This window comes from Nylanderia fulva, unplaced genomic scaffold (genome assembly GCF_048542155.1).
Source record: "Nylanderia fulva isolate GAGA-0341 unplaced genomic scaffold, ASM4854215v1 Scaffold752, whole genome shotgun sequence".
Classification (NCBI taxonomy): Eukaryota; Metazoa; Arthropoda; class Insecta; order Hymenoptera; family Formicidae; genus Nylanderia; species Nylanderia fulva.
In genome coordinates, this window is record NW_028190865.1 from 3,534 (window position 1) to 29,210 (window position 25,677).

Sequence of the window (25,677 nt, forward strand, 5' to 3'; positions counted from 1 at the left end):
TTAATTTTCCCCAACGAACACCCGCCCGGGTTGCACCCCGACAAAAGTCCAGACCATCGCGGTAGTGGGGTAGCGCGCGGGGGGGCGCGGCGGAAACGTGAATCCGGGACTTTCCCAAAGCGAAACGAAAAACCTGTACAGGGGGGGGTGCGATCAGCGGGTATGAAAGGGTTTTTGATGTGAAAAAATGGGGTAATGTGAACAGGGGGGTTCCGTGCGATGTGGTGTAATCAATGCTAGCGAAAAACGGAGCAAAGGGGTGAGTGATGGACGCGTCTGCATTTCTGTCTATGTTTTGGGGGTTCGAGGGGGGTTTTTAAAATGGGGGTTGACGATTTTTACACGGGACAGCTCGGGGGCCGGGTTCAAAAAGGGGCCACCGTACTCCCTCTCGCCGGGAGCGTTTTGTGATCCGGCGAGAGGCCATGGGTTTTTTGGGGGCAAATCTGGTGAAAAGCAGAGTGCTCCTGCGGGGTTTCGTATCGCCCTTTAAAACCTTTTGTCGTGAGTAGTTTGGATTACTCTCCCCCCCTCTCCAAAAAAATGACTCGCATCGTGGAATGATGCCATCGTGATGCTGCGGATCCCTGTTGTCCCCCTGTAGGGTCCGGGATGGGGAAAACGGCGGCCGATCAGGGAATGGTCGGACAGTGCTGTAAAATGCTGGATCGTAAAAGTGCCTTTTAAATGGACGAGAATTTAAAAAGGGGCCCAAATTTTTGTGTAGGGAGTGTCTTTCCCAAAGGAGAGTGGTTTCCCTATCACCCCCGTAATGTTTTTTTCGGATTTACGGTGCCTCCCCAACCGCCAAAGTGCGGAGGGGCGGGTGGTTTAAAGTGCCCCGATCCAGTTGGGGACTACGCGTGCGATTCCCCACCCCTGTGGATGAGCGCGAAAGCTCCCAAAATGCGGTCAGCCCCGAGAAGGCGTTCCCCAGTCGCTATATTGTCCGTACAGAGACCTGACGTGAGACAAAGCACGTAAAGCGGCGATGAAGGCCCCGAAGGTAATCCGAAAATTTTAGGTGGAGCTCTGGACCAAAAAAGATGAAAAATGCGATTAGCCCTATAGCGCGGGTCCTCGTTTTCCTTCCTCGGATGAGGATGGGTCCCATAGCCCCCCCAGTGCGCAGAAAAAGGGCCCAGCCCGGGTGACCCACGCGGGGTAGTTACCCCCGGTGGGGGAAAACGTCGTTGCTCGCCTCTGTCAGGGGAACCAAAAATTAGTTCTTTTACAACTGTTCTCCTCGTGGGGAATTAAAACGCATCGAAGCCCCAGGGTAATTGCATCCCCCTGCACGTCCGCGGGGGCAGGTTCCCACGACGAGTTTCCCCCACGAGGTTGGGGATCATCGGGGCCTTCATCTTGTGTCACAGGGCGTTCTTAAAGCCGACCTCTTATCTCAAACACCATGGTTGTCGGGAAAGGAGTCCTTTTTGGCTAAAATGCTGGCTTTGGGGGGGCGGGGGGTCCAGCTGCGACTGCGGTGATCCTCCTGAAGTGCATGTCTGCACTTTCGAAGCCGCGAAAGATGCCATGTCAATTCCTCCGGACTCAAATTTTAACCAGCGGGGGGAGTCGGCTCAGAAGCGCGCACACGACGGCACCATGGGGGTATCCTAGCAGGCGATCAGAGATGAGAAGCGGAGCAGGGGTTTTTGGGGCCCACGAGACCCGGTTTTTCAGCACAGCTCGTGGCTTTCCTTTTTGGGACGTCGTCTCCCGGTCTCCCCTCTCGGAATTGGCCAGGGCCCCCCTTCGTGCTGTGATAACCGGGGGGTCCGTCCACCATAGAGGTATTGATTAGTTGCTTGGTTAATACCCCTTAGCACAGGCCGCAGGGGTTTCGGACCAGCTACGGTTCTCCTTGTGCATTAGGGGGGGCTGCCGGATGTGAGCGATGATTGGCGACGAAAGTCTTTGCGGAGGAGTACCGCGGAACCCTGGAGGGCATGTTAAACCGACCCCAAATACGGTTGAGTTGCCAGGTCGGCGTTTGTTTTAATTCGCGTCAAATTGGGGTAGTGGGGCGACAATCCGCCCGGCAAAAGGTCATTGTTTACGGGTGTACTTGCTTTTGGCTATCAAAACCTTTGACGTTTGTTCCTTTCTGATGGGTGTTACGCGGGGGGATATCCTGGGAGCGTCGGGGACCCCCTGAAGCTGCAGCGGGGCTTTTCTGCTCCGGTCGCGAGCCGCGTTTTATTCGCATGTCAGAGAGGGTTTTTAGAAAAACTTTGCCATCTGACGTCGGTACGGGAAAGGGGGTGCCCGTCCAATCCTTGCAGCCACGTGGATTTGGGTTTTTTTTTCTCGAACCGACTGGAGGACCCCCCATTGATCGAAGAGCCGTGCGGTTTCGGCAAAATCGTTCTTCGTGGGTTGATGGCAGGGGGCGGGAAATACGAAGGAGAACTGGTCTGTTGGGGGGGCCCCGCGAGTCCTGGGTGAATCCCTTCCCGGCTGGTGGCATTGCTCCCAACAGATCGCTTTGGACCCAGTGGGGGTCCTCCGTGTTGGCTGCCCCTTCTTCAACGGGAAAACCCCGCCAACAAGTTTCAAATTTCCTCTGGAGTGCATCGCATCTTTTAGCGTTTTTACCGGGTGAAAACATCGTGGGGAAAACTCGACGAGAGCCCCGGCCCCCGGGAAAAAATGCTTTTCCCTTGTCGTGGGCTACGGAGTGTCCGTATGGGGGAAAGGGGCCCCCGCCAGACCGTAGGGACCGTTCTCAGCGGGTACTCTCCCTTCTTATCCTTGATGACGCCCGGGGTCGTTTGGAATTTGCAGTCCCGGATGCACGAGCCCGACATTTTTTTCTATTAGCAACGAAGACATACGGGGTTACGCCAGGGAGTAGTATCAGAAAACTGGCAGAAGTTTTAAAAAAAAAAAATCATAGATGTGGTTTAAAGATCTCTTTTCGTGTTCGCTGCGCCCATTAACCACCCCCCGCTTGCGTGGCGCGGACCCTTTATACTCCAGATGGGTAAGTAGTTGACTGTTGTATTGGGAGCATTCACCGGCATATGTTTCAGGTCTTCGTATTCTGTCAAAAGTTGAATACAGTTCCCCAATCGGGGGGCCCAGAGGATCGCCCTCCATCGTTGTGGAAGCCCCACGGTTTTTTTGGGGGTTTTTGGGAGGGGGGGTGGGAGGAAAAAGGCAGCTTCACCACGACGCCCCCAAAGAGGTGCAGTGTGCGTGTGCACAAAAATTTCCCTCGCTTTGTGCTCTTGGGGGAGAGTGTTGATGCGTTGGCTCCCCTTCCGTTCCCAAAACTGCTGCACCACTCGGTACTCGTGATCGGCAGTGCATGGAATGTGCGAGGTGCTTCTGGGAGCGAGTCGGGGCCTCCAAAAGACCCCTCCTAGTGATGCCCTTTTTGGCGTTTTGGACTGAGGGTTACCCTTCGTAAAACCCCTTCAAAAAAAGGGAGCACACCCCGCCCCAGGAGTGTCGGTGGATCGTTTCTCGCAAATTTTAGGATCCGCCAGTTGGAGTCCCGAAATGCGACCAATCTTTTTTGCTGGACTGGAGCCTTGGGAAGTGATGGCGGGGCATTTAAAAAAGTTCCGGGAAGGGGGGGTTTTTGTGATGTCCGAATGAGGGCAGCGTGCCTTCCCAATTTTTTAACCGGTCGGGCCCCGACCCAAAGTCCCCATGTGTTTGGGTCGGGGGGGCCGTTTCAACCATGTTTTTAAAACCTTTGACACCTCTGACCCCCGATGAAGTGTCGGACGCGGGGGGGTGCCCCCTGGCTCGGCTACGTTCACCCCAGTGCGGGGGTACAGCCTTCGCCCCTTTGGGGTTTGAGGCGGCGGGGAAAGGGGTTTGGGGTAGTGCGGTGACCGGTTTTTGCGTCGTGCTGAATGTGATGACGTGCCTTGCATGTGTAGCAGTTCTTTTTCGACACTTTTTAAGAAAGATTCCGAGGCGTTGAAACACAGCTGGGGGGGCTCAACGAAGGCCTTTCGATCTGCAGCGGGGTTTTGTCTTAAATTCGGACACTCATCAGATGGGCTTTTTTTGGCACAGTGGCATTGGGGAAAGGCAGTTCCCTCTTCGCAACATGTTTTCCCGTTCGGAAGATTCCGAATTTTTCTTTTGATTTTCGGATGCCGGGTTAAAAAGTGAAAACCGTCCGTCATGAACTCCAAAAGGTTTTTTTTTGGGGTGGTGATTTTTGGGTCGGTATGGAATTTTTCCCTTCCCTTTTTAGTGTGCGTCGAATTGTTTTACGATAAAATGTTTAGGGGTCCATTCCGTGAGTTTAAAAAGGAAGACCATACTCCCGTGCGTTGACGACTTACGGCAGCGTTTTGGAGCGAGCGTCGTCAGCGGGCCGTTTTCATTCTCGCCGGCGGGAAGCGGCGAATTGCATCGGATGAGTTCCTCTCGTTTTCGTAGGGGGCAGTACGTCCATGCACGTTCGTAGTTTCTTGTCACCTAAGAACTTACAATTTTTTTTGCCTGCCGTTCAAAACTCGACCGAATGATGCCGTTTTTATGTTAGAGATGGTGGCGTTATCACCGACGACAGACGGAAAATCTGGGAAAAGGTTGGCCCTCGATAACTCCCAAAAAAGAAAATCCGACCGAGGTATCGGTTCGAGACGGCTTTTTTTAGCTTGACGGTTTCCAGGGGTGACCAAGCGTCACGTACCGTCCAGAGCTCCCCTTTCTGAGTACGTTTTTCAGTCAAATATGGAGCCTGAAGTAACGTAACACTTTCCCTGAATTATCTTTTTGGGAAGCGCAGTTTTCTGCTGGATGACGAATTATCCCAGGCTTTCAAGAATTGATGCGGGTAGTGAGGCCCCGGATTTTATTTTTGGACGCCCACTTTTTTAGGTATTTTTTCCGAGGTGAGTTCGAACTTGGATCTCCGCTGTATCTAATTATAGCGGCATCATGATGGACACTCACTTTTCTTTTTCAGGCACTTCCCTCGTCTTTTAAAATGTTACACCGGGGGCCCGGGGCGACAACGAAATCCGGGGTTTAAGGACCAAAAAAAGTTTGAGGGAACGTTTAGGGGAAGCGCGATTGAAGGCCGAAAGAAATTAATCACCCTTTAAAATTTTAACACAGAGTTACTTCACAATTTTAAAAAAAGATAAGAAAATTTTAAAAAAATTCCAAAAGAAACCCCCAGTCGATTTCCCAAATGAGTGTGCGTAAAATGGGTGATTCAAAAGGTTTTAAAAGGGGTTGTACGTACTGAACTCGGACTAGCCCGCAATTTTTTGGGCGCTTTTTTATCGGTGGTACTGAACCCCACAAATTTTACTGCCCCAAAATTTTTCGGTTTTTAAAAAAAATTTTTGAAGGGACGCGAGGGCGCCGCTTTTTTGGCGGCCCCGTTTTTTCGCGAAAAAACACGTACCTGACATGCGCGAACTCGATAGCGAATGAGGCTTTGGAACCACTTATAAAAAGGCGCATTTATTAAAAAAGGGGAAAAATCAGAAATCGTGCTTTGGGGGAGCAATGTTTTTGTTTTGCATTGTTGGGTAACCCCGATTTTCGCCTACTGTTTATACGGCGGCCTTTTCCGCGGTTTTTTCGCATATTCATGGGAAAAAATGTTTTTTAAGAAAATACAAACTTAAATAATTTTATTAAAATTTCCTTTTTAATTCGAACACCCCCCCCCCTTGTCACCCGGACAAAAACGTTTGATTTCGACGCTTTGTGGGGAGCGCGCCCCGGGGCGCGGGAGATCACTGATATCGCGGGGGCTGTGCTCGATCAGAAACAGAAAAACGGTTACAGTGTGGTGGATCATGAAAAGTGAAACGGGGGGTTTTCGATGTGAAAAAATGTGTGTGAATGGAACATGGGTTCAGTGCGGATGTGATTGTAATAAAGGGTGCTAGCAAATGAACTGACAAGGTGTGGGAGTGATTGACGCGTCGTGATTTCTTCTATGCGTTGGTGCGTTACGTCCTTGTGAACGGGAAGTAAACGATTTTTACGAGCGGACGCACGAGCCGGAGGTCGGGGTTTTGAACGGTGACCCCGTACGATCCCTCGCCCCGGGGGTCAGTTTTTTGATGGGCGAAGGCCATCTTTTTTGGGGCGAAATCTCGGGGGGGGACATGCGAGTGCTCCGTGCGGGGGGTGTATCGACCTAAAACTTTTTGGTCGTAGATGATTTAATGCTCCCCACCACTCCGAAAAAATTTCTCGCATCGCCGGAGATGATCCTCGGATTGGGTCCCTGTTGCCTCCTGAAATGGCTCCGGGTGGCGAAAAGCGGCGCGCCATCGGGGAAGGGCCCGGGAGTCGTGCTGTAATTGTCTGGATCGAAAGGAGGCCTGTAATGGGGGAATTTAAACACCTAAAATTTTGGGGGAGGAATGGTCAGTTCCTCAAAGGTGAGAGGGGTTTTCACCTATCCCCCCTAAGTGATCTTTCGGTTTGACGGCTCCTCCCCAAAACCCCGAAGGGGGGCTCTGGTGGTTTAAGTGCCACCGATGCCATGTTCAGCAGTACGCGGCGATTCCACGACCCCTGTGGTCAGCGACGAAAAACCCCGTAAAGGCGGTACCCCATGAAGGTCGTTCCCAGTCGCTATATATTCCGACAGAGACCCCACGTGAACAAAACGACGTAAGCGGGAGAAGGCCCCCGAAGAGTAATCCGAGCAAGTTCGAGTGGTGGCTCTGGACCAAAAACAATAATACTGCGAATAGCCCTTATAGGCGCGGGTGTCCTCGTTCCTTCTCGCCCAAAGGGGGGCCTGCAATTTTCCCTCCCGTGCGCGAAAGGGGGCGGAGGACCCCATCGGGGGTAGATTACCCCCCCGGGTGAACGCGTTCTCGCCACTTTGCGGTGACGCAACGGTGTTGCTGTTTACCAAATTTTGTCCTCGGGAAAAATTTGAAGCGCGTCGAAGCCCCCAGGGAATTGCACTCCCCATGAGCGTCCGACGGGGGAAGGGTCCACCGGGGGAAAAGATTTCCACGACGAGGTTGGATGATCATCGGGTGCCTCCTTTTTGCACAGGGCGTTCTTAACCCCCCTCTACTCCAGAACACCGGGGTTTCGGGAACAGTCAGCTTGGTAAAATTCTGCTTGGTGCACGGAGGTCCGCTCGACTGCGGGGATTCGTCCTGAAGTTCAGTGTCTGCCCTCAACCAGCGAAAGAGTGCCCCGTCAAGTTCCTCCACTCAACTTTAAAACCGGTGTTTTGTCGGAGAACCGCAGCCGCACGGCACCATCGGATATCCGTAGCAGGGATGCAGAGAGAGAAGCGGGCGGATTTTTTGGGTGACATGACCCGGTTGACGTCACAACTCTGGCTTTTTCCCCTTTTGGGGGCTCGCTCCTCGGGGCCCATCCGGGAAATTTGGGGCCGGCCTTCGTGCGGGTAACCGGTAGGTCCTGGCCCCTAGAGCGTGATTTATTTTCGCTTGGGGTTATACCCCCTTATCCTCCGCAGGGTTGTCCACCAGCTAGGGTCTCCTTGTCTTAGGCAGTGCGTCTGGATGTGAGCGACTCATTGGCGACGAAAACTTTTCCGCGGAGGAGGCCCCCAAAACCCTGGAGGGGGATGGAATCCGACCATAAAAAACGTGTCTGGTTTTAGGGGGGGTTTGTTTTTATAGTCGCGCAAATTGGTGAGTACGTGGGGGCGCCAACCACCTCGGAGGTCACTTGTTTACGGGGGCTCCTTCTTTGGCTATCAATAACCTTTTGACGTTTTTTTTTCCTTTTTTGTGATGCGGGGGTATACTGCGGGGGGCTATCCCGTTGGATGGTCGGGGAACCCGAACCAGCGGCATTGCTCCGGCGCGAGCCAGCGTTTTATTTTACCGATCTAAAGTGGGTTCTTTTAGAAACTTGCCACTCTCGGGTCGGATACGGCGCGGGGTTCCCATCCAACCTTGCAGCCACGTGGATTTTAAGAGAATTTTTTTCTGAACAGACGGAGCGAGCCCCCCATTGATCGAAAGGGTGCGGTTTCGGACAAAAAAGTTTTCTTTTGGTGGGTTAGGGGGCGTGCGGGGGAAATACGAAGGAGAACTGGTCGTGTTGCGGGTGCCAGCGGAGTCCTAGCGTGGAATGGCTCTCCTTCCCAGGCTGGTGGCAATTGCTGCAAACGATGATCGCTTGGTACTCCAGTCAGGATCCTCTCGTCGTTGGCTGCCCACTTCTTCAACGGGAATCCGCCCGCCAAGCAGAGGTTGCGAATTTCCATCTGGAGTGCGATCGCATCGTTCAGCGTATTTGAGCCGGTGACCACATCGTCGACGTAACAATCTCGACGCAGAGCCACGGCGCCACGAGGAAACTGCTTTTCTTCGTCTGTTGCGAGCTGACGGAGTGTCCGTATGGCGAGAAACGGAGCACACGCCAGACCGTAGGTGACCGTTCTCAGCTGGTACTCTCGCACTTCATCATCAGTTGAATGACGCCACAGGATCGTTTGGAATTTGCAGTCATCCGGATGCACGAGTATCTGCCGATACATTTTCTCTATATCAGCAACGAAGACATACTGGTGTTGACGCCATCGGAGTAGTACGTCAGGAAGAGCTGGCAGAAGATTTGCTTCAGTCATGAGATGTGCGTTTAAAGAGTCTCTTGTTCGTGTTCGCTGCGACCCATTGAACACGACCCTCAGCTTCGTCGTGGCGCTGGACTCCTTGAGTACTCCATGATGTGGTAAGTACGTTGACTGATTGCTAGTTGTGGAGCATGTCACCAGCGTCATATGTTTCAGGTCTTCGTATTCTGTCATGAAGTTGCAATACAGATTGCCGAATCGAGGGTCCTAGAGGCATCGCCTCTCCATCGTTGTGAGAAGCCGCTCAGCTGGTTTGCGGGTTTCGCGGAGTGCAGTGATTGGTGAGGAGAACGGCAGCTTCACCACGTATCGTCCTGAAGAGGTGCGAGTGTGCGTGTGCACAAAGAATTCCTCGCATTGCTGCTCTTCGGCGGAGAGTGTCGTGACTGCGTTGGGCTCCCGTTCCTGTTCCCAAAACTGCTGCACCAGCTCGAGTAGCTCGTGATCGGCAGTGCACTGGAATGTGCGACGGTGCTCTTCTGCGGATGCGACGTCGGAGCCTCCAGAGAGTATCCATCCTAGTGATGTCTTCTGCGCGATTGGCATCTGAGGTTCACCCTTGCGTAAACCCTCTTCAAGAATTAAGGAGCACACCTCCGCTCCCAGGAGTAGCTCGGCTGGATCGTTCTCGCGAAATTGAGGATCCGCCAGTTGGAGTCCTCGAATATGCGACCAATCTTCTGGTGTGCTGGACGTGGAGCCTTGGAGAAGTGATAGGCGTGGCAGTATAAACGCTATCACGGAGAGCCGGGCGTTCGTGATGTCCGAAGTGAGGTGCAGCGTGACCTTGCCACGCGTTGATCCTGGTCGTGCGCCTCCGATCCCAAAGATGGCCATGTCGGTGCGTGATCGAGGCAGGTTCAGTCGTTGCACCAGTGCTTCAGAAACGATTGACACCTCTGATCCCTGATCGATCAGTGCTCGGACGTCGTGCGGTGCTCCATGGCGATCGGCTACGTTCACCCGAGCAGTGGCGAGGAGTACAGCCTTCTGCTCCTTGGCTTTGTGCAGTGCGGCGAGTGAAGTGGCTTCTGGTGTATGTGCGGTGACCGTGTTGTATGCGTCGTGCAGTGAAGTGTGATGACGTGCCTTGCATGTGTAGCAGTTCTTCTTCGACTGACATTTTGTAAGATAATGATTTCCGAGGCAGTTGAAACACAGTCTGTGCGTCTCAACGAAGGCCTTTCGATCTGCAGCGGATTTCGTCTTAAATTCGCGACACGTCATCAGATGGTGCTTTTCATGGCACAGTGCGCATTGTGGAAGGTCAGTTCCGTGCTTCGCAACATGTGTCTTCGCCGTTCGTGAAGACTCTCCGAAGTTCTTCTTGAGAGTCTTCGGATGCACGGCGTTAAGTGTGAACATCCGTCGCGTCATGAACTCCAAAAGTGTTTCGTGCGGTGGTGACTTGTTGGAGTCGGATATGGAATTTTCCCATTCCATTCGAGTGTGTGCGTCGAATTGTTCGACGATAAGATAGTTTAGGAGGTCCATTCCGTGAGATTCAATAGGACGACCTATACTCTCCTGTGCGTTGACGACTGTGACGGCAGCGTTGTGGATGCGATGCAGTTCGTCAGCGGTTCCGTTCTTCATTCTCGGCACGGCGGTGAATGCGGCGAAGTTGCATCGGATGAGTTCTCTCTCGTTTTCGTAGTGTTTGCACAGTATCGTCCATGCACGTTCGTAGTTGTCTCCTGTCACCGGTAATGAACTTATCAATTTTTCAGCCTGTCCGTTCAAACTCGACCGAAGATGATGCAGGCGTTTGATGTTAGAGATGGTGGCGTTATCACCGACGACAGACAGGAAGAGATCTCGGAAGGTTGGCCACTCGGAGTAAGCTCCCGAAAACTGCAAAATCCTGACTCGAGGTAATGCGGTTCGAGGAGCGGCTTCGTTTAGCTTGACGGTTTCCGAGGCTGACCGAATGCGTTCAGCGTAGCCGTCCAGGATGCTCCTTTGCTGTACGTACGTATTTTCAGTCAAATCATGGAGCCCTGAAGTAACGTAATCACTTTCCCTGAACTTATCTTTCAGGGCAATGCGCAACTGATCGTGCTGGATGACGAACTTATCCCAGGCTTGATCAAGAAGTCTGATGCGGGTAGTGACGGCACTGGATGTGATGTTAGGAGCGCCCATCTTCTTCAGGTATTTGACCGAGCGTGAGATTCGAACTTGGATCTCACGCTGACTATCTAATAATATAGCGGCATCCATGATGTGACACTCACTGTATTTCTTTTTCAGGCACTTCACTCTCGTCTTCAAGAATGTTCACACGCGTGCCGGCGCGACGAACTGATAATCCGGCTTGAAGGACCAAAAATATGTTTGAGCGAACGCGTGAAGGAGAGCGCGTATTTGAAGGCCGAAAGAAATTAATCACCCTTTAATAATTAACACAGAGTTTACTTTCACAATTTAAACGATACAGTAATTTTACAAAAGTTCCAAAAGATAAGCCGAGATCGATTTCCAAGTGAGTGTGCGGTAATAATTGCGGTGATTTCTAAGCGGTTTAATAGCGGTTGTACGTACTGAGACTCGAGAGACTAGCCGCGCAATTTTGGTGGGCGCTTCTTTTATCGGTGCGGTACTGAAGCCCCACTAATTTTTACTGCACCAATTAATTTCGGTTATTTAAAAATGTTCGAAGGTGACGCGAGGGCGCCTGTCTTTATTGGCGGCCCCGTAATTTACGCGAAACAAGCACGTACCTGACATGCGCGAAATGCTCGATAGCGAGATCGATTGGCTTTCGGAAGCCACGTGATCGAACGGCGCATGTCTATTACATCGGTAATCAATGCAGTAATCGTTGCTTTCGGTTGAGCAATGTTGTTGTTATTGACAGCTTGTTAGGATAATCCTGATTTATCGCCTACTTGTTTATATCGGGCGAGCCTTTTTTCCGCGGTTTTTTCGCATATTCATCGGAAGAAAATATCGATTTTTAGACAGAAAATACAAACTTAAATAATTATATTAATTTCCTTCTCAATTTCGAACATCCCGCCCGCCTTGTCACCCGCTGACAATAAGTCGCTATGACTTTTCGATCGCGATTGATAGTGGGGTAGGCGCGCGCCGGCGCGGCGAGATACACGTGATTATCGCGTGGACTGTCGCTCGATCAGCTGAAACGATGAACACGTGTTGACAGTGTGGTGCGATCAGCTGAGAATAGTGAAACGCGGTTTCGATGTGAAATAATGTGTGTGAATGTGAACAGTGGTTACAGTGCGTATGTGATGTGTAATCAAGTGCGTAGCGAATGAACGTGAGCAAAGGTGTGTGAGTGATGTGACGCGTCGTGCATTTCTGTCTATGCGTTGCGTGTCGTTACGTCCGTTGTGAAGTCGGGAAGTAAGACGATTTTTACGAGCGGACGCACGAGCTCGGAGGTCGCGGTTCGAACGGTGACCACGCGTACGATCCCGTCGTCGCCGGGATGCAGTTTTGTGATCCGGGCGAGAGGCCATCGGTTTGGAGGCGAAATCTCGGAGTGCACAATGCAGAGTGCTCCGATGCGAGGTGTCGTATCGACCTTCAACCATTTAGGTCGTGAGATGAGTTCATGGATGTACTCTCCCGACCATCTCCGCCAAAAGTGATCTCGCATCGCCTGGAGATGATGCCATCGTGATGCTGCGGATCCACTGTTGTCCTCCTGTACTGGCTCCGGGATGGCGAAAAGCGGCGCGCCGATCAGGAAGTGGCTCGGAGTCAGTGCTGTAATATCGTCTGGATCGTCAGAGAGTGCCTGTAATGGACGAGAATTTAAACAGGCCTCAATTTGTGTGAGGAGAGTGGTCAGTTCCTCAAAGGTGAGAGTGGTTTCACCTATCACCCTCCGTAAGTGATACTTAGCGGATTTGACGGCTGCCTCCCACAATCCGCCGAAGTGCGGAGCTGCTGGTGGATTAAAGTGCCACCGCATGCCATGTTCAGCAGCTACGCGTGCGATTCCACGACCCTCTGTGGATGCAGCGACGAAGAGCTCCCGTAAAGTGCGGTCAGCCCCGATGAAGGTCGTTCCACAGTCGCTATATATGTCCGTACAGAGACCTCGACGTGAGACAAAGCGACGTAAAGCGGCGATGAAGGCCTCTGAAGAGTAATCCGAGACAAGTTCGAGGTGGATGGCTCTGGACCAAAAACAGATGAATACTGCGATATAGCCCTTATAGGCGCGGTGTCCTCGTTCCTTGCTCGTCCGGATGAGGATGGGTCCTGCATAGTCCACTCCAGTGCGCAGAAATGGCCGAGTCGGAGTGACCCGATCGCGGGGTAGATTACCCATCGGTGGCTGAAGCGTCGTTGCTCGCCATCTTGTGCAGGTGACGCAACGATGTAGTTGCTGTTTCACAACTGTGCGTCCTCGTGGAATTTAGAAGCGCAGTCGAAGCAGCCCCAGGGTAAGTTGCACTCCGCCATGCAGCGTCCGACGGTGACAGGATTCCACCAGCAGACGAGTTAGCCACGACGAGGTTGGAATGATCATCGGGTGCCTCTCATCTTGTGTCAGCAGGGCGTTCTTAAGCCGACCTCTTACTCTCAGAACACCATGGTTGTCGAGGAACGGAGTCAGCTTGGCTAATGTGCTGCTTGGTGCGACGGAGCGTCCAGCTGCGACTGCGGTGATCTCGTCCGTGAAGTGCAGTGTCTGCACTTCTCGAAGCCAGCGAAAGAGTGCCATGTCAAGTTCCTCCGGACTCAACGTTAATCCAGCGGTGTGAGTCGGCTCAGAAGCGCGCAGCCAGCGACGGCACCATGCGGATATCCGTAGCAGGCGATGCAGAGATGAGAAGCGGAGCAGGATTTCTGGCTCGACGATGACCCGGTTGACAGTCATCAAGCTCGTGGCTTTCCTTTCTGGCACGTCGTCTCCTCGGATCTCCATCTCGGAATTTGGCCAGGCCGATTCGTGCTGTGATAACCAGGTAGGTCCTGTCCACCATAGAGCGTGATTGATTAGTTCGCTTGGATTAATACCCCTTGATGCACAGTCCGCAGGGTTGTCGCGACCAGCTACGTGTCTCCATTGTGCATTAGGCAGCTGCGTCTGGATGTGAGCGACTCGATTGGCGACGAAAGTCTTCCAGCGTGAGGAGTGACCGCGAATCCACTGGAGGGTCACTGTTGAATCCGACCATAAGTACGTGTCTGATGTTGCCAGGTCGAGCGTTTGTTTGATATGTCGCGTCAAATTGGTGAGTAGCGTGGCGGCGCACAACTCCAGCCTCGGCAAGGTCACTTGTTTGACGGGTGCTACCTTGCTTTTGGCTATCAATAACCTTATTGACGTTTCGTTCCTTTCAGTGATGCGGATGTATACTGCGGCGGCATATCCTCGTTCGGATGCGTCGGCGAAGCCATGAAGCTGCGCAGCGAGGTCTTATCTGCTCCGGTCGCGAGCCAGCGTTTTATTCGCACCTGATCTAGAAGATGGAGTTCTTTTAGAAGACGTTGCCACTCTCGAGCGTCGGATAGCGGCAGCGGGGTGTCCCAGTCCAATCCTTGCAGCCACGTGGATTGAATGAGAATTTTTGCTCGAATCACGACTGGAGCGAGCCACCCCATTGGATCGAAGAGCCGTGCGGTTTCGGACAAAATCGTTCTCTTCGTGTGGTTGATGGCAGCGTGCGGATGAAATACGAAGGAGAACTGGTCGTGTTGCGGGTGCCAGCGGAGTCCTAGCGTGGAATGGCTCTCCTTCCCAGGCTGGTGGCAATTGCTGCAAACGATGATCGCTTGGTACTCCAGTCAGGATCCTCTCGTCGTTGGCTGCCCACTTCTTCAACGGGAATCCGCCCGCCAAGCAGAGGTTGCGAATTTCCATTTCCATCTGGAGTGCGATCGCATCGTTCAGCGTATTTGAGCCGGTGACCACATCGTCGACGTAACAATCTCGACGCAGAGCCACGGCGCCACGAGGAAACTGCTTTTCTTCGTCTGTTGCGAGCTGACGGAGTGTCCGTATGGCGAGAAACGGAGCACACGCCAGACCGTAGGTGACCGTTCTCAGCTGGTACTCTCGCACTTCATCATCAGTTGAATGACGCCACAGGATCGTTTGGAATTTGCAGTCATCCGGATGCACGAGTATCTGCCGATACATTTTCTCTATATCAGCAACGAAGACATACTGGTGTTGACGCCATCGGAGTAGTACGTCAGGAAGAGCTGGCAGAAGATTTGCTTCAGTCATGAGATGTGCGTTTAAAGAGTCTCTTGTTCGTGTTCGCTGCGACCCATTGAACACGACCCTCAGCTTCGTCGTGGCGCTGGGACTCCTTGAGTACTCCATGATGTGGTAAGTACGTTGACTGATTGCTAGTTGTGGAGCATGTCACCAGCGTCATATGTTTCAGGTCTTCGTATTCTGTCATGAAGTTGCAATACAGATTGCCGAATCGAGGGTCCTAGAGGCATCGCCTCTCCATCGTTGTGAGAAGCCGCTCAGCTGGTTTGCGGGTTTCGCGGAGTGCAGTGATTGGTGAGGAGAACGGCAGCTTCACCACGTATCGTCCTGAAGAGGTGCGAGTGTGCGTGTGCACAAAGAATTCCTCGCATTGCTGCTCTTCGGCGGAGAGTGTCGTGACTGCGTTGGGCTCCCGTTCCTGTTCCCAAAACTGCTGCACCAGCTCGAGTAGCTCGTGATCGGCAGTGCACTGGAATGTGCGACGGTGCTCTTCTGCGGATGCGACGTCGGAGCCTAGCCTCCAGAGAGTATCCATCCTAGTGATGTCTTCTGCGCGATTGGCATCTGAGGTTCACCCTTGCGTAAACCCTCTTCAAGAATTAAGGAGCACACCTCCGCTCCCAGGAGTAGCTCGGCTGGATCGTTCTCGCGAAATTGAGGATCCGCCAGTTGGAGTCCTCGAATATGCGACCAATCTTCTGGTGTGCTGGACGTGGAGCCTTGGAGAAGTGATAGGCGTGGCAGTATAAACGCTATCACGGAGAGCCGGGCGTTCGTGATGTCCGAAGTGAGGTGCAGCGTGACCTTGCCACGCGTTGATCCTGGTCGTGCGCCTCCGATCCCAAAGATGGCCATGTCGGTGCGTGATCGAGGCAGGTTCAGTCGTTGCACCAGTGCTTCAGAAACGATTGACACCTCTGATCCCTGATCGATCAGTGCTCGGACGTCGTGCGGTGCCTCCATGGCGATCGGCTACGTTCACCCGAGCAGTGGCGAGGAGTACAGCCTTCTGCTCCTTGGCTTTGTGCAGTGCGGCGAGTGAAGTGGCTTCTGGTGTATGTGCGGTGACCGTGTTGTATGCGTCGTGCAGTGAAGTGTGATGACGTGCCTTGCATGTGTAGCAGTTCTTCTTCGACTGACATTTTGTAAGATAATGATTTCCGAGGCAGTGAAACACAGTCTGTGCGTCTCAACGAAGGCCTTTCGATCTGCAGCGGATTTCGTCTTAAATTCGCGACACGTCATCAGATGGTGCTTTTCATGGCACAGTGCGCATTGTGGAAGGTCAGTTCCGTGCTTCGCAACATGTGTCTTCGCCGTTCGTGAAGACTCTCCGAAGTTCTTCTTGAGAGTCTTCGGATGCACGGCGTTAAGTGTGAACATCCGTCGCGTCATGAACTCCAAAAGTGTTTCGTGCGGTGGTGACTTGTTGGAGTCGGATATGGAATTTTCCCATTCCCATTCCATTCGAGTGTGTGCGTCGAATTGTTCGACGATAAGATAGTTAGGAGGTCCATTCCGTGAGATTCAATAGGACGACCTATACTCTCCTGTGCGTTGACGACTGTGACGGCAGCGTTGTGGATGCGATGCAGTTCGTCAGCGGTTCCGTTCTTCATTCTCGGCACGGCGGTGAATGCGGCGAAGTTGCATCGGATGAGTTCTCTCTCGTTTTCGTAGTGTTTGCACAGTATCGTCCATGCACGTTCGTAGTTGTCTCCTGTCACCGGTAATGAACTTATCAATTTTTCAGCCTGTCCGTTCAAACTCGACCGAAGATGATGCAGGCGTTTGATGTTAGAGATGGTGGCGTTATCACCGACGACAGACAGGAAGAGATCTCGGAAGGTTGGCCACTCGGAGTAAGCTCCCGAAAACTGCAAAATCCTGACTCGAGGTAATGCGGTTCGAGGAGCGGCTTCGTTTAGCTCTTGACGGTTTCCGAGGCTGACCGAATGCGTTCAGCGTAGCCGTCCAGGATGCTCCTTTGCTGTACGTACGTATTTTCAGTCAAATCATGGAGCCCTGAAGTAACGTAATCACTTTCCCTGAACTTATCTTTCAGGGCAATGCGCAAGCTGATCGTGCTGGATGACGAACTTATCCCAGGCTTGATCAAGAAGTCTGATGCGGGTAGTGACGGCACTGGATGTGATGTTAGGAGCGCCCATCTTCTTCAGGTATTTGACCGAGCGTGAGATTCGAACTTGGATCTCACGCTGACTATCTAATAATATAGCGGCATCCATGATGTGACACTCACTGTATTTCTTTTTCAGGCACTTCACTCTCGTCTTCAAGAATGTTTCACACGCGTGCCGGCGCGACGAACTGATAATCCGGCTTGAAGGACCAAAAATATGTTTGAGCGAACGCGTGAAGGAGAGCGCGTATTTGAAGGCCGAAAGAAAAGAAATTAATCACCCCTTTAATAATTAACACAGAGTTACTTTCACAATTTAACGATACAGTTAATTTTACAAAGTTCCAAAAGATAAGCCGAGATCGATTCTCCAAGTGAGTGTGCGGTACTAATTGCGGTGATTTCTAAGCGGTTTTAATAGCGGTTGTACGTACTGAGACTCGAGAGAGACTAGCCGCGCAATTTTGGTGGGCGCTTCTTTTATCGGTGCGGTACTGAAGCCCCACTAATTTTTACTGCACCAATTAATTTCGGTTATTTAAAAATGTTCGAAGGTGACGCGAGGGCGCCTGTCTTTATTGGCGGCCCCGTAATTTACGCGAAACAAGCACGTACCTGACATGCGCGAAATGCTCGATAGCGAGATCGTTGGCTTTCGGAAGCCACGTGATCGAACGGCGCATGTCTATTACATCGGTAATCAATGCAGTAATCGTTGCTTTCGGTTGAGCAATGTTGTTGTTATTGACGCTTGTTAGGATAATCCTGATTTATCGCCCTACTTGTTTATATCGGGCGAGCCTTTTTTCCGCTGTTTTTTCGCATATTCATGCGGAAGAGAAAATATTCGATTTTTAGACAGAAAATACAAACTTAAATAATTATATTAATTTCCTTCTCAATTTCGAACATCCCGCCCGCCTTGTCACCCGCTGACAATAGTCGCTATGACTTTTTCGATCGCGATTGACCTAGTGGTAGGAGCGGCGCGCCGCCCCGCGCGGGACCGATTTACACGGGCAATATCGCGTGCCGATGTTCCGATCGATCAGCTGACAACGATGAACACGTGTTGACCGTGTGGGCCGAACCCAGTCTGAGAACCAGTGTGAAAACGCTTCGACCCCCTGTGAAATAAGGGAACCCCATCCATTTCCCTTCCCCCCCACCCCCCCTTTTCCCGCCTCCTCCCTTCTTCCCTTCTCCCCCCCCCCCCTGCCCCCCCCCCCCCCTTCCTCCCGTTCGGAAGGTGAATTCACAAGTGTGCGAATGGGAGATGGCTGACACCGGCTTGGACCCATCAAGGCGAGTAGGCACTCCTCTCTCCCTCCCCTCCACTGAACGTGATCGAAACACGGCTCCCTCTGATTCCCCCCCCTGTGTGACCCAGTGCACCTGTGACGCGTAGTGCATTCCTGTCTACCTGCGTTTGCGTCCCCTTGTCGTACGTTCGTTGTGAAGTCGGGAAAGTATAAGACGATTTTTACGATCCCCGCGGACCGCACGAGCTCGGACTCCGGTCGCAGTTCGAAAGGTTGACAACGCGTACAGATAACGTTCGTCCTAGCCGGGATGCAGTCTTTTGCCACGTTCTCCTGTGATCCGGCCCGACCTCTCCCCCTCCGCAGGTAAATCGGTTTGGAGCGCGAAATCTCCGGATCCCGTGAACAACTGCACAGCGTCCTCCGCCGATGCGAGGTGTCGTTCCATCGAACATTAAACCATTTAGGCTCGTCTGAGATGAGTTCATGATGTACATCTTCACCAGGGGGGACCACTCCGCACAAAAGTGATCTCGCATCGCCTGGAGGGTGATGACATCGCTGATGCTGCGGATCCACTGTTGTCTCATCTGTAACTGGCTCCGTGTTGAGATGGCGAAAAAAGCCGGCGAGACGATCAGGGGAAGGGCTCGGAATCCGTCAGTGCTGTAATCACCTCCGCTCTGGATCGTCAGAGAGTGCCTGTAATGGACCGAGAATTTAAACAGCCTCACATTTGGGTGAGGAGGAGTGCTGACCAAGGGTAGTTTCCTCAATCCGGTGAGAGTGGTTACACCTATCACCCTCCCCCCGCCCGTAAGGCATCACTTAGAGGATTTTTGGACGGAGAACGACCATCACAAATCCGCCGACTAGATGTCGGAGCTGACTGGTGGATAACGTGCACACCGAACATGTAATGCCTTACAGCAGCTACAGAGTGCGATTATAAGTATTAATATCTATATTAAGAGTATTAATACGTGTAGCTTCAAGCATCAATAATTAAATTTTGTAAATTAGAATTAATTATTTTAATAATCATTAAGACCACTGTTTTTGGGTTTTGGTAAAGTAATTCGTTAGGTTTGTAAAGCAGAGGAGAGTAAGCAGGGAGGGGTGGAAAGAAATGTACGGTTGCCCGTGGATTCCGGTCCCCGAATGTTAATGCGACGTTCACTTTACAGAACGTGCATCTCAGAATCGTAGTAACGAATTTACCTTATGACAGGGTATGGTTTTAATAGTAGCAAATAGGGTAAGGTGGAGTACACTTGTCAAATAAATTAAATATCAATATGCAAGATCACTGTCAGTCGGTATGGTAAAGTAATTCGCAATTATTGGAAAGTGCAAGGTATTAAAAGCATAAAAGAATAGAGAGGGGTAGGTATACATCCGGTTATTCCGGGTTCTCAGGTCCTGGTCTTAATAGGCTAATGCTACGTTCACTTTACTAAACGTGCATCTCTGAGATGATTTGCGAATGTCCCTTCTGACAGGATATAATATTCTAATGTGTATTGAGGAATTAGCGTTATTCAATTCGCTAATAGGTAGTAGGATACGGGGTTACATACATATATAAATAAGCAGTGATATAATAAAATACATAAGTATATTTATTATAAATATAAGGCCAACTTATCGAGTGAATATTCGAGATGTTCAGTCAACTACCATTATTACATGTATAAATTATAAAACTACAGTCATTATATTAAAACTAACGCAAATTACAATCATTCTATAAACGTTTCGACCGCACGCGGTCTTCTTCAGTATAATTATTGAAATATAAATTCTTACAATTCACATAATATCGAAATTTAATTATAGTTATTCAGAATCAAGAGTTTTTGAGTAATTAACGCGTGTTTCAATCCGTCCTGTCCAACAATGTTCGCCTCGATATGATCCCTGATTTTGTTCAGATCTCGGATAGTTTCATCGTTAATATGCGAGAAATTAACCCGTTCCGTAGGCGCTGCGATTTATAAAAAATTACCGATCCGCGCTACTCCAGCGGGGCAGCGCATCCACATTGTCCCCACGCACGACCTTGGGAACAACCGAATCTTCCCAGACCTGAGATCCTCCACCCGCATCCCCCAACTAGGGCGGCTACCTCCAGAATCTCAGATTTCCTAACGGAAAACATCGGGCCCCTCAGTCGAATGTCCTCATCCGGGAAGGACGACCCACTCTAACCCCCTTTGTGGAGGGGAGCACTTCTTTAAGCCTTGAGGCGAGTGCATCCGCCTTTAAGGCTGAGTCACGTCCCGGAAGCGTCAGCAAAATGCTGCCGTAGCTCCTCTGCGCATGCGCATGGAGCTAATCTCCATTTCCTTAATGTCGATTTTGGACTTAGCCTCCGACAAAACGAGGCATAAGTCCTTTCTCGATCCTCCTTTTTCCCCCAACCGTCAGCGAGATCACCGACGAGAGAAGAAGGGGGAGAAATAAGGCTCCTCTTCAACTTTCTTCTCCCGGAAGGAAAGGGAGACCTGAGTCCCTTTTCCCTCTGTAGACGGGGCACCCAAGGATAGGCCCTCCACCTTCGCTTTTTTCCGTCCTCCTCCGCGACCACGACGACGTCTACCTTTTTTGGCCGCCCCATGAACAGAGGCATCCGCCAAAACCTCCGCCGAGGCGGAGGCGACAGAGCCCCCAGGCAAGGGGCAGACCCCAGGCGCACTAGCGCCACCACTACTCCTCACGTGCGGCTCACGCATGGGAACCACCTCCCCCACAGAGGAAGAGGCCCCAGCCCGCCTCGCAAGTTCCGCCCTAACGGCAGCCCTAACAGCGACCGACATGTCGTCCCTCAACGTCGCCAAAGCGACGGTCAAGAAGGGACGCCAAGTCGGACTCCATAATTGGGCGATCTTCGACCATAGGAGCCGTCAAAATCGCATCGCACTCTGCGGAGACCCCTCCGAAGAAGATGGCAGTGGTCTCTTTCCCGCCTTCTTTTCCCATACAGGAAGTCATCAAATTCCGGGAGAGCCGAGCGCATGAAGCTAAGCTCCCCGGACAAGCGATCAACCTCCCTTTCCAGAGCCGAAATCTGACCCCTAAGGCCCTGGTTTTCGTTTCAGCGCATCCGTTTTTGGATCGACAGTGGATGTGCGGCTAACGACCTCGTTAATAACGCCACCCAGTTCCTCGAGGAGGCTCGGAGCGTCTCGGCCATGCACTCCACAAGGCCCGGCTGCCCAGCCACCCTCTCCACTTTGTGACAAAGGTCTCCCCTAATCGCCGAAGCTCTAGAGTAGTTATACTCTGGAGCTCTTTAGCGAACACCGCATCTGTGAGGGCATTTTCCGAACCCACAGCAGAAAGAGCAGGACCAAAAGAAGGGTCCAACACCCTTCGCGCATACTCGAGCCTTAATGCCTCTCTTTGGCGGCATTAAGGCGCTCCCTCTCCTGGGCGAGTTCGAGTAATCACCCGTTTTATTGGTCGCCCTCTCTTACGCGTGGCAGACTTACCTTGCGCTGTTTTTCGTGGATACTGCTTCCTGTGTCACGTCCGGCCGTATAAATTTTTTCGTTTACTCCATGTTCCTTAAACGCTATTTGAAAAGCGCGCCAAAGCCGGCCATGACGCTTAACTCCGCCTAGAAACTAAGCGTGGCGCTTTGTAGCGCCTAAGGATCTCCCACCACGGTGAGAGCCCCTACTCCGGAGAGTTCCCCCTCTCCAGGCCGCCGCAGGCCCGAGCCGCCGAAACGAAGGACCTCAGAGCAGTCCCGAATTTCGGCAGTTCTCTGCGCGACACCGAACAGTATAGTCGCACTCCTAAATTCTAACTCTAAGTCCAAATTCTAAATCCTAACTCTAATTCTAAAATTCTAACTCTAAGTATAATATTCTAACTCTAAATTCTAAGTCTAAATCTAAATTCTAATTCTAAGTTTAGTCTCGAATTTTGTACTACTATACGAATAAATCAGTGTATTCATGTGTGAAAACTAGTGTTCAGTATTCTTCAAACTTCCACTCCCGTGATAAAATACGATAGCGTTTAAATTTGTCATACGGCGTTTGAATTCAGAATAATTCAAACTGTGTTTGGAGCGGACCACCGCTCATCACAGTCAGAATTAACATTCTCAGCATTTGCCAAAATAAGGAATTGATAGTGAGGTCCGCCGCATATCAACCCTCCTTATTTGAGTAATCATTCAGAGGATGCAATATGCCTAAGACGCGACGCGCAGGAAGGAAGAATCAATTACGAAAACTAAACCGACTTTATCGCGAATCAGCGACCGAAGGAATATTCTCAATTCCTCGGAGTGGAATATCAGGCCGATCCTGAATACGAGAACATTTTCAACATTAAAAATAATAACAACGACGAACTCCTACAGTGGAAGTGCATACCAATAACGTTCCAACCACGACGCCTGCCGCCGCCAAACATCCCAGTGAACGACCCTCGCCGCACGCACTACCTCCAAGTACGAGCCGACACGATCAAGAAAGTGCTACTAAAGGTAAGTGAAATTCACGTTAACCTAAGGAATCGCGCGTGTTAGCAAATTCAGAGACGCTTCTACCACGTGGAAGAGAACATTCTAGAAAAATCTCCGACGCATTTTTCCTCTTTTCCATCGTCACTGCGGAAGCTATAAAAAAAAGGTCGGGCTATAAAACTAGGGTCGACCACCACATGCGGTGCCACCCTCGGAATTCTAACACGGAAAAACGCAAATAGTTCAATCTCTTAAAAATCTTGTGTCTCAAGAAATAACTTCGTAAATCCGTACAACAAAGTAGTCATTAAACAATAATCAATTGAGAACACTTTCGATTTACCAACATTACCGACGATATACCGACATACGTTCTTTTACCGACGTTATCGACAATATACCAACATACGTTCTTTAACCGACATTACCGACGATATACCGACATACGTTCTTTTACCGACGTTATCGACAATATACCGACATACGTTCTTTTACCGACATTACCGACTATATACCAACATACGTTCTTATACCGACATTACCAACCATATACCGACGAACGTTCTTTTACCAACGGGTTATCGACACCTTACTGGCACCTTACCAGTGTTTTACTGAACAATTACCGACGGTTTTGCCGACGACTACTAACTTCTCGATAACTGCCGGGTTCACCGAAGATCTACGAGCGAATGACGCATTATCAATTCGATTACGCAACAAACACAAATGTGCCCACTCACCCTTAGAGGTATAACTCCTCCTCCAGAAGTTAATCTTTTCGTACCGTTTGAACCCTTATTCTATTGCCAAGTTGGTGTCGGGTACATCCATTTTGAGACTAAGGCAGCTCTCTGCATTTCATGCTACTCCACCTTACCTAGAGTCTCGAAATTACTTTGGACAAGGATTCGGAAGCATACTCTAATCATAGGCGGAACACCTATCGGAATAAATTGCGGAGTCTGCAACTTCCGACTTACCCTCACGCGAATCGGTGATTTGTGCGAGCTTTGTCAGTTTACGTACGAAGATTACTTACGCAACCCCAACGACGTTCCGCATAGAGCAATCGACGAAGCTATCTTTATTACAGTAGAGTCACAGGTAGGTCCCTCGCAATAATCCGATCACCTCAGTTCCAGCGCGAATAACCTCAGATCGCGGGTATCCCCGGGGAGAATCGCATAGATTCGCGTACCCGTAATAGCGATCGTGTCTCGTGGAAAAAGCCGAGCTCTGCATTCAAATTTTCGCAGCCGCGACCCCACGAGACGTAACACCTGCCAGTGATTAGCCGCATGTCGTCCGGAACCCAAAGAATCATCTCTATCCCGTCTGCCCACCTTGGCTTGGGGGAGTCGGAGACGAGACCGTAACGAAAGACGGTTCACCGATCTCTATTCTCACACTTCCCCCCCCAACTTTTCAGGAGAGGGGAGGAGCTGCGAAGAGTCACCAGCGATCATCCGAACCACACTCCACAGAATCCGTTCGCTAAGCTCAACGGAGTCATACTGCCCCAAACACTCGTGTTGGCAGCAAAACTCCGTGGCCCAGCGAGACTTCCTTAAAAATTCCGCGCATATCTCGCGAGGTCGGTAGATGCCCAGACGAGTCGGAATGCCGACCTTTCGCTTTGCAGGACCTGATGGATGTAATCGCGAGATCTCTCGGATCAACACCTCTACCAATATCCTCCCAAGCTATGGCCAAAATTGATAAGCCGATCTCAATCTTCCGTTCCAGCTTGTTCCCAGCCTTCATGTCCGATCCAGGACCCGCTGGCAAATCGTGGAGACCTGTCGCTCGATGACGACGAGGGGGGAGCCAGACCTACACCCCCCCCCCGCGCCGGTTCCCCGGTACCCGAACCCCGGAAAGTTTTTTCTTTTTGTACTGCTCATAGTTTTTTCTGAAAAAAAAAAATTGGTTTTTTTTGTCAGGGGTTTTTCCCTTTCCCCTTAGGAGGTTGCCTTACTCAGCTAAAGGGGCCTCCCCCCGGGGTTTTTCTTCGGTGTTTTCTTACCTAGTGCAGTGGACAAGTCCTTTTTAGGGCCGCAGCCCATCGCACCTGTTCATCCTTCACCGGGGGCGAGACGTCGTAGGGGTAGGTTGAGTAGCATGAAAATGCAGAGAGTGAGACCTGTGAGTCTCAAAATGATTTACCCGACCCGCAACTTATGGCAAATAGGGAATAGGAAGGGGGGGGTTCAAGCCACGGTACGAAGAGATTAAACTTCTGTAGGAAGAGCTGGGTATTACCACTACGGGTGAGTGGTCACATTTTTGTTTGTTGCGTAAATCCAATTGAACTGACGTACATTCGCTGTAGATCTTCGTGAACTCGGCAGCAGGTATCGAGAAGTTGAGTGTAGTTCGTACGGCAAAAAACCGTTCCGTAATTGGTTTCATAATAAAGACCCTGGTAAGTTTGCCATACCTAGGTCGAGATAACCCGGTTGGAAAGAACGTATGTGTGTCGGTATAATCGTCCGGGATAATGTCGGTAACCCGAACTTATGTCTAGGGGTAGTAGTTGGTACGGATATGAAGCGTCGAGTCAAGAGGACGTGAAAAGTGCTGTCGGATGAGGGAGAAAAGTAAAAAAAGGGGGGGAGAGACAAAAAGGGTCCGTCGTTGATATGGGATAATGTGGTCAAGAGGAGGTCGAAGAATGGGTGGGGTCGGGTGGCGGAATGGGTTGATTATTGTCAAAATATGTAGGATAGGTTAGGGGCTGGGGGGACCGTGCGGTGTGGGTTTATGCGGATTTACGCAAAGTTAATATGATTTTTGAACACGAAATACAAGTAAGATTTTAAGAGGATTGAACTAGTTTGGTGTGCGTTTGTTGTTTTTTGGTGGGTTGTGTTGTTGTTTTTTATATTATTTTAAATTTTTTTTTTTTTTTTTTTGTATCCTTTGGTTTTTTTCTTTTTTTGATCTTGAACCCTCTTGTTAGAATTCCGAGAGTGGCACCGCATGTGGTGGTCGACC

At 50.9% G+C, this 25,677-nt stretch overlaps 5 protein-coding genes across 5 annotated transcripts; all 5 read right to left on the bottom strand.

Annotated features, from left to right (window-relative positions):
- Positions 1 to 8,025: 8,025 nt before the first annotated feature.
- LOC146720179 (uncharacterized) lies at positions 8,026 to 8,752 on the bottom strand (the record flags this gene model as incomplete). Its single annotated transcript, XM_085488976.1, has 1 exon — positions 8,026 to 8,752. A coding segment is annotated over exon 1 (727 nt), but the record flags the coding sequence as incomplete, so codon positions are not given.
- A 33-nt stretch (positions 8,753 to 8,785) lies between these two features.
- LOC114940549 (uncharacterized) lies at positions 8,786 to 10,801 on the bottom strand. Its single transcript, XM_029315276.2, has one exon. The coding sequence runs from the start codon at positions 10,799 to 10,801 to the stop codon at positions 8,786 to 8,788; it is 2,016 nt and encodes a 671-aa protein (XP_029171109.1).
- Positions 10,802 to 11,909: 1,108 nt separating this feature from the next.
- On the bottom strand, positions 11,910 to 12,887 carry LOC146720180 (uncharacterized). Its single transcript, XM_085488977.1, has one exon. The coding sequence runs from the start codon at positions 12,885 to 12,887 to the stop codon at positions 11,910 to 11,912; it is 978 nt and encodes a 325-aa protein (XP_085345103.1).
- Positions 12,888 to 12,974: 87 nt separating this feature from the next.
- LOC146720181 (uncharacterized) lies at positions 12,975 to 14,894 on the bottom strand. Its single transcript, XM_085488978.1, has 3 exons — positions 14,243 to 14,894; positions 13,923 to 14,103; positions 12,975 to 13,881 (listed from the first exon to the last, which is right to left on the bottom strand). The coding sequence occupies exons 1-3, from the start codon at positions 14,892 to 14,894 to the stop codon at positions 12,975 to 12,977; spliced, it is 1,740 nt and encodes a 579-aa protein (XP_085345104.1).
- A 115-nt stretch (positions 14,895 to 15,009) lies between these two features.
- LOC114940547 (uncharacterized) lies at positions 15,010 to 15,752 on the bottom strand. The gene is made up of 2 exons (XM_085488979.1): positions 15,365 to 15,752; positions 15,010 to 15,302 (listed from the first exon to the last, which is right to left on the bottom strand). Exons 1-2 carry the CDS (start codon positions 15,750 to 15,752, stop codon positions 15,010 to 15,012), a joined length of 681 nt encoding a protein of 226 aa, XP_085345105.1.
- Between the last annotated feature and the right edge of the window lie 9,925 nt (positions 15,753 to 25,677).

Excerpts from the sequence above, each read along its gene's own strand:
- LOC114940549 (XM_029315276.2), bottom strand. The coding sequence starts at position 10,801 with ATGGATGCCGCTATATTATTAGATAGTCAGCGTGAGATCCAAGTTCGA.
- LOC146720180 (XM_085488977.1), bottom strand. The coding sequence starts at position 12,887 with ATGGGTAATCTACCCCGCGATCGGGTCACTCCGACTCGGCCATTTCTG.
- LOC146720181 (XM_085488978.1), bottom strand. The coding sequence starts at position 14,894 with ATGGAGTACTCAAGGAGTCCCAGCGCCACGACGAAGCTGAGGGTCGTG. Across the intron at positions 14,104-14,242 it reads AACACGACCAGTTCTCCTTC|GATTGGACTGGGACACCCCG; the intron begins GTATTTCATCCG and ends CGTGGCTGCAAG. Across the intron at positions 13,882-13,922 it reads AACGAGGATATGCCGCCGCA|GTTATTGATAGCCAAAAGCA; the intron begins GTATACATCCGC and ends AACGTCAATAAG.
- LOC114940547 (XM_085488979.1), bottom strand. The coding sequence starts at position 15,752 with ATGGAGGCACCGCACGACGTCCGAGCACTGATCGATCAGGGATCAGAG. Across the intron at positions 15,303-15,364 it reads TGAAGAGGGTTTACGCAAGG|GCTCCGACGTCGCATCCGCA; the intron begins GTGAACCTCAGA and ends TCTGGAGGCTAG.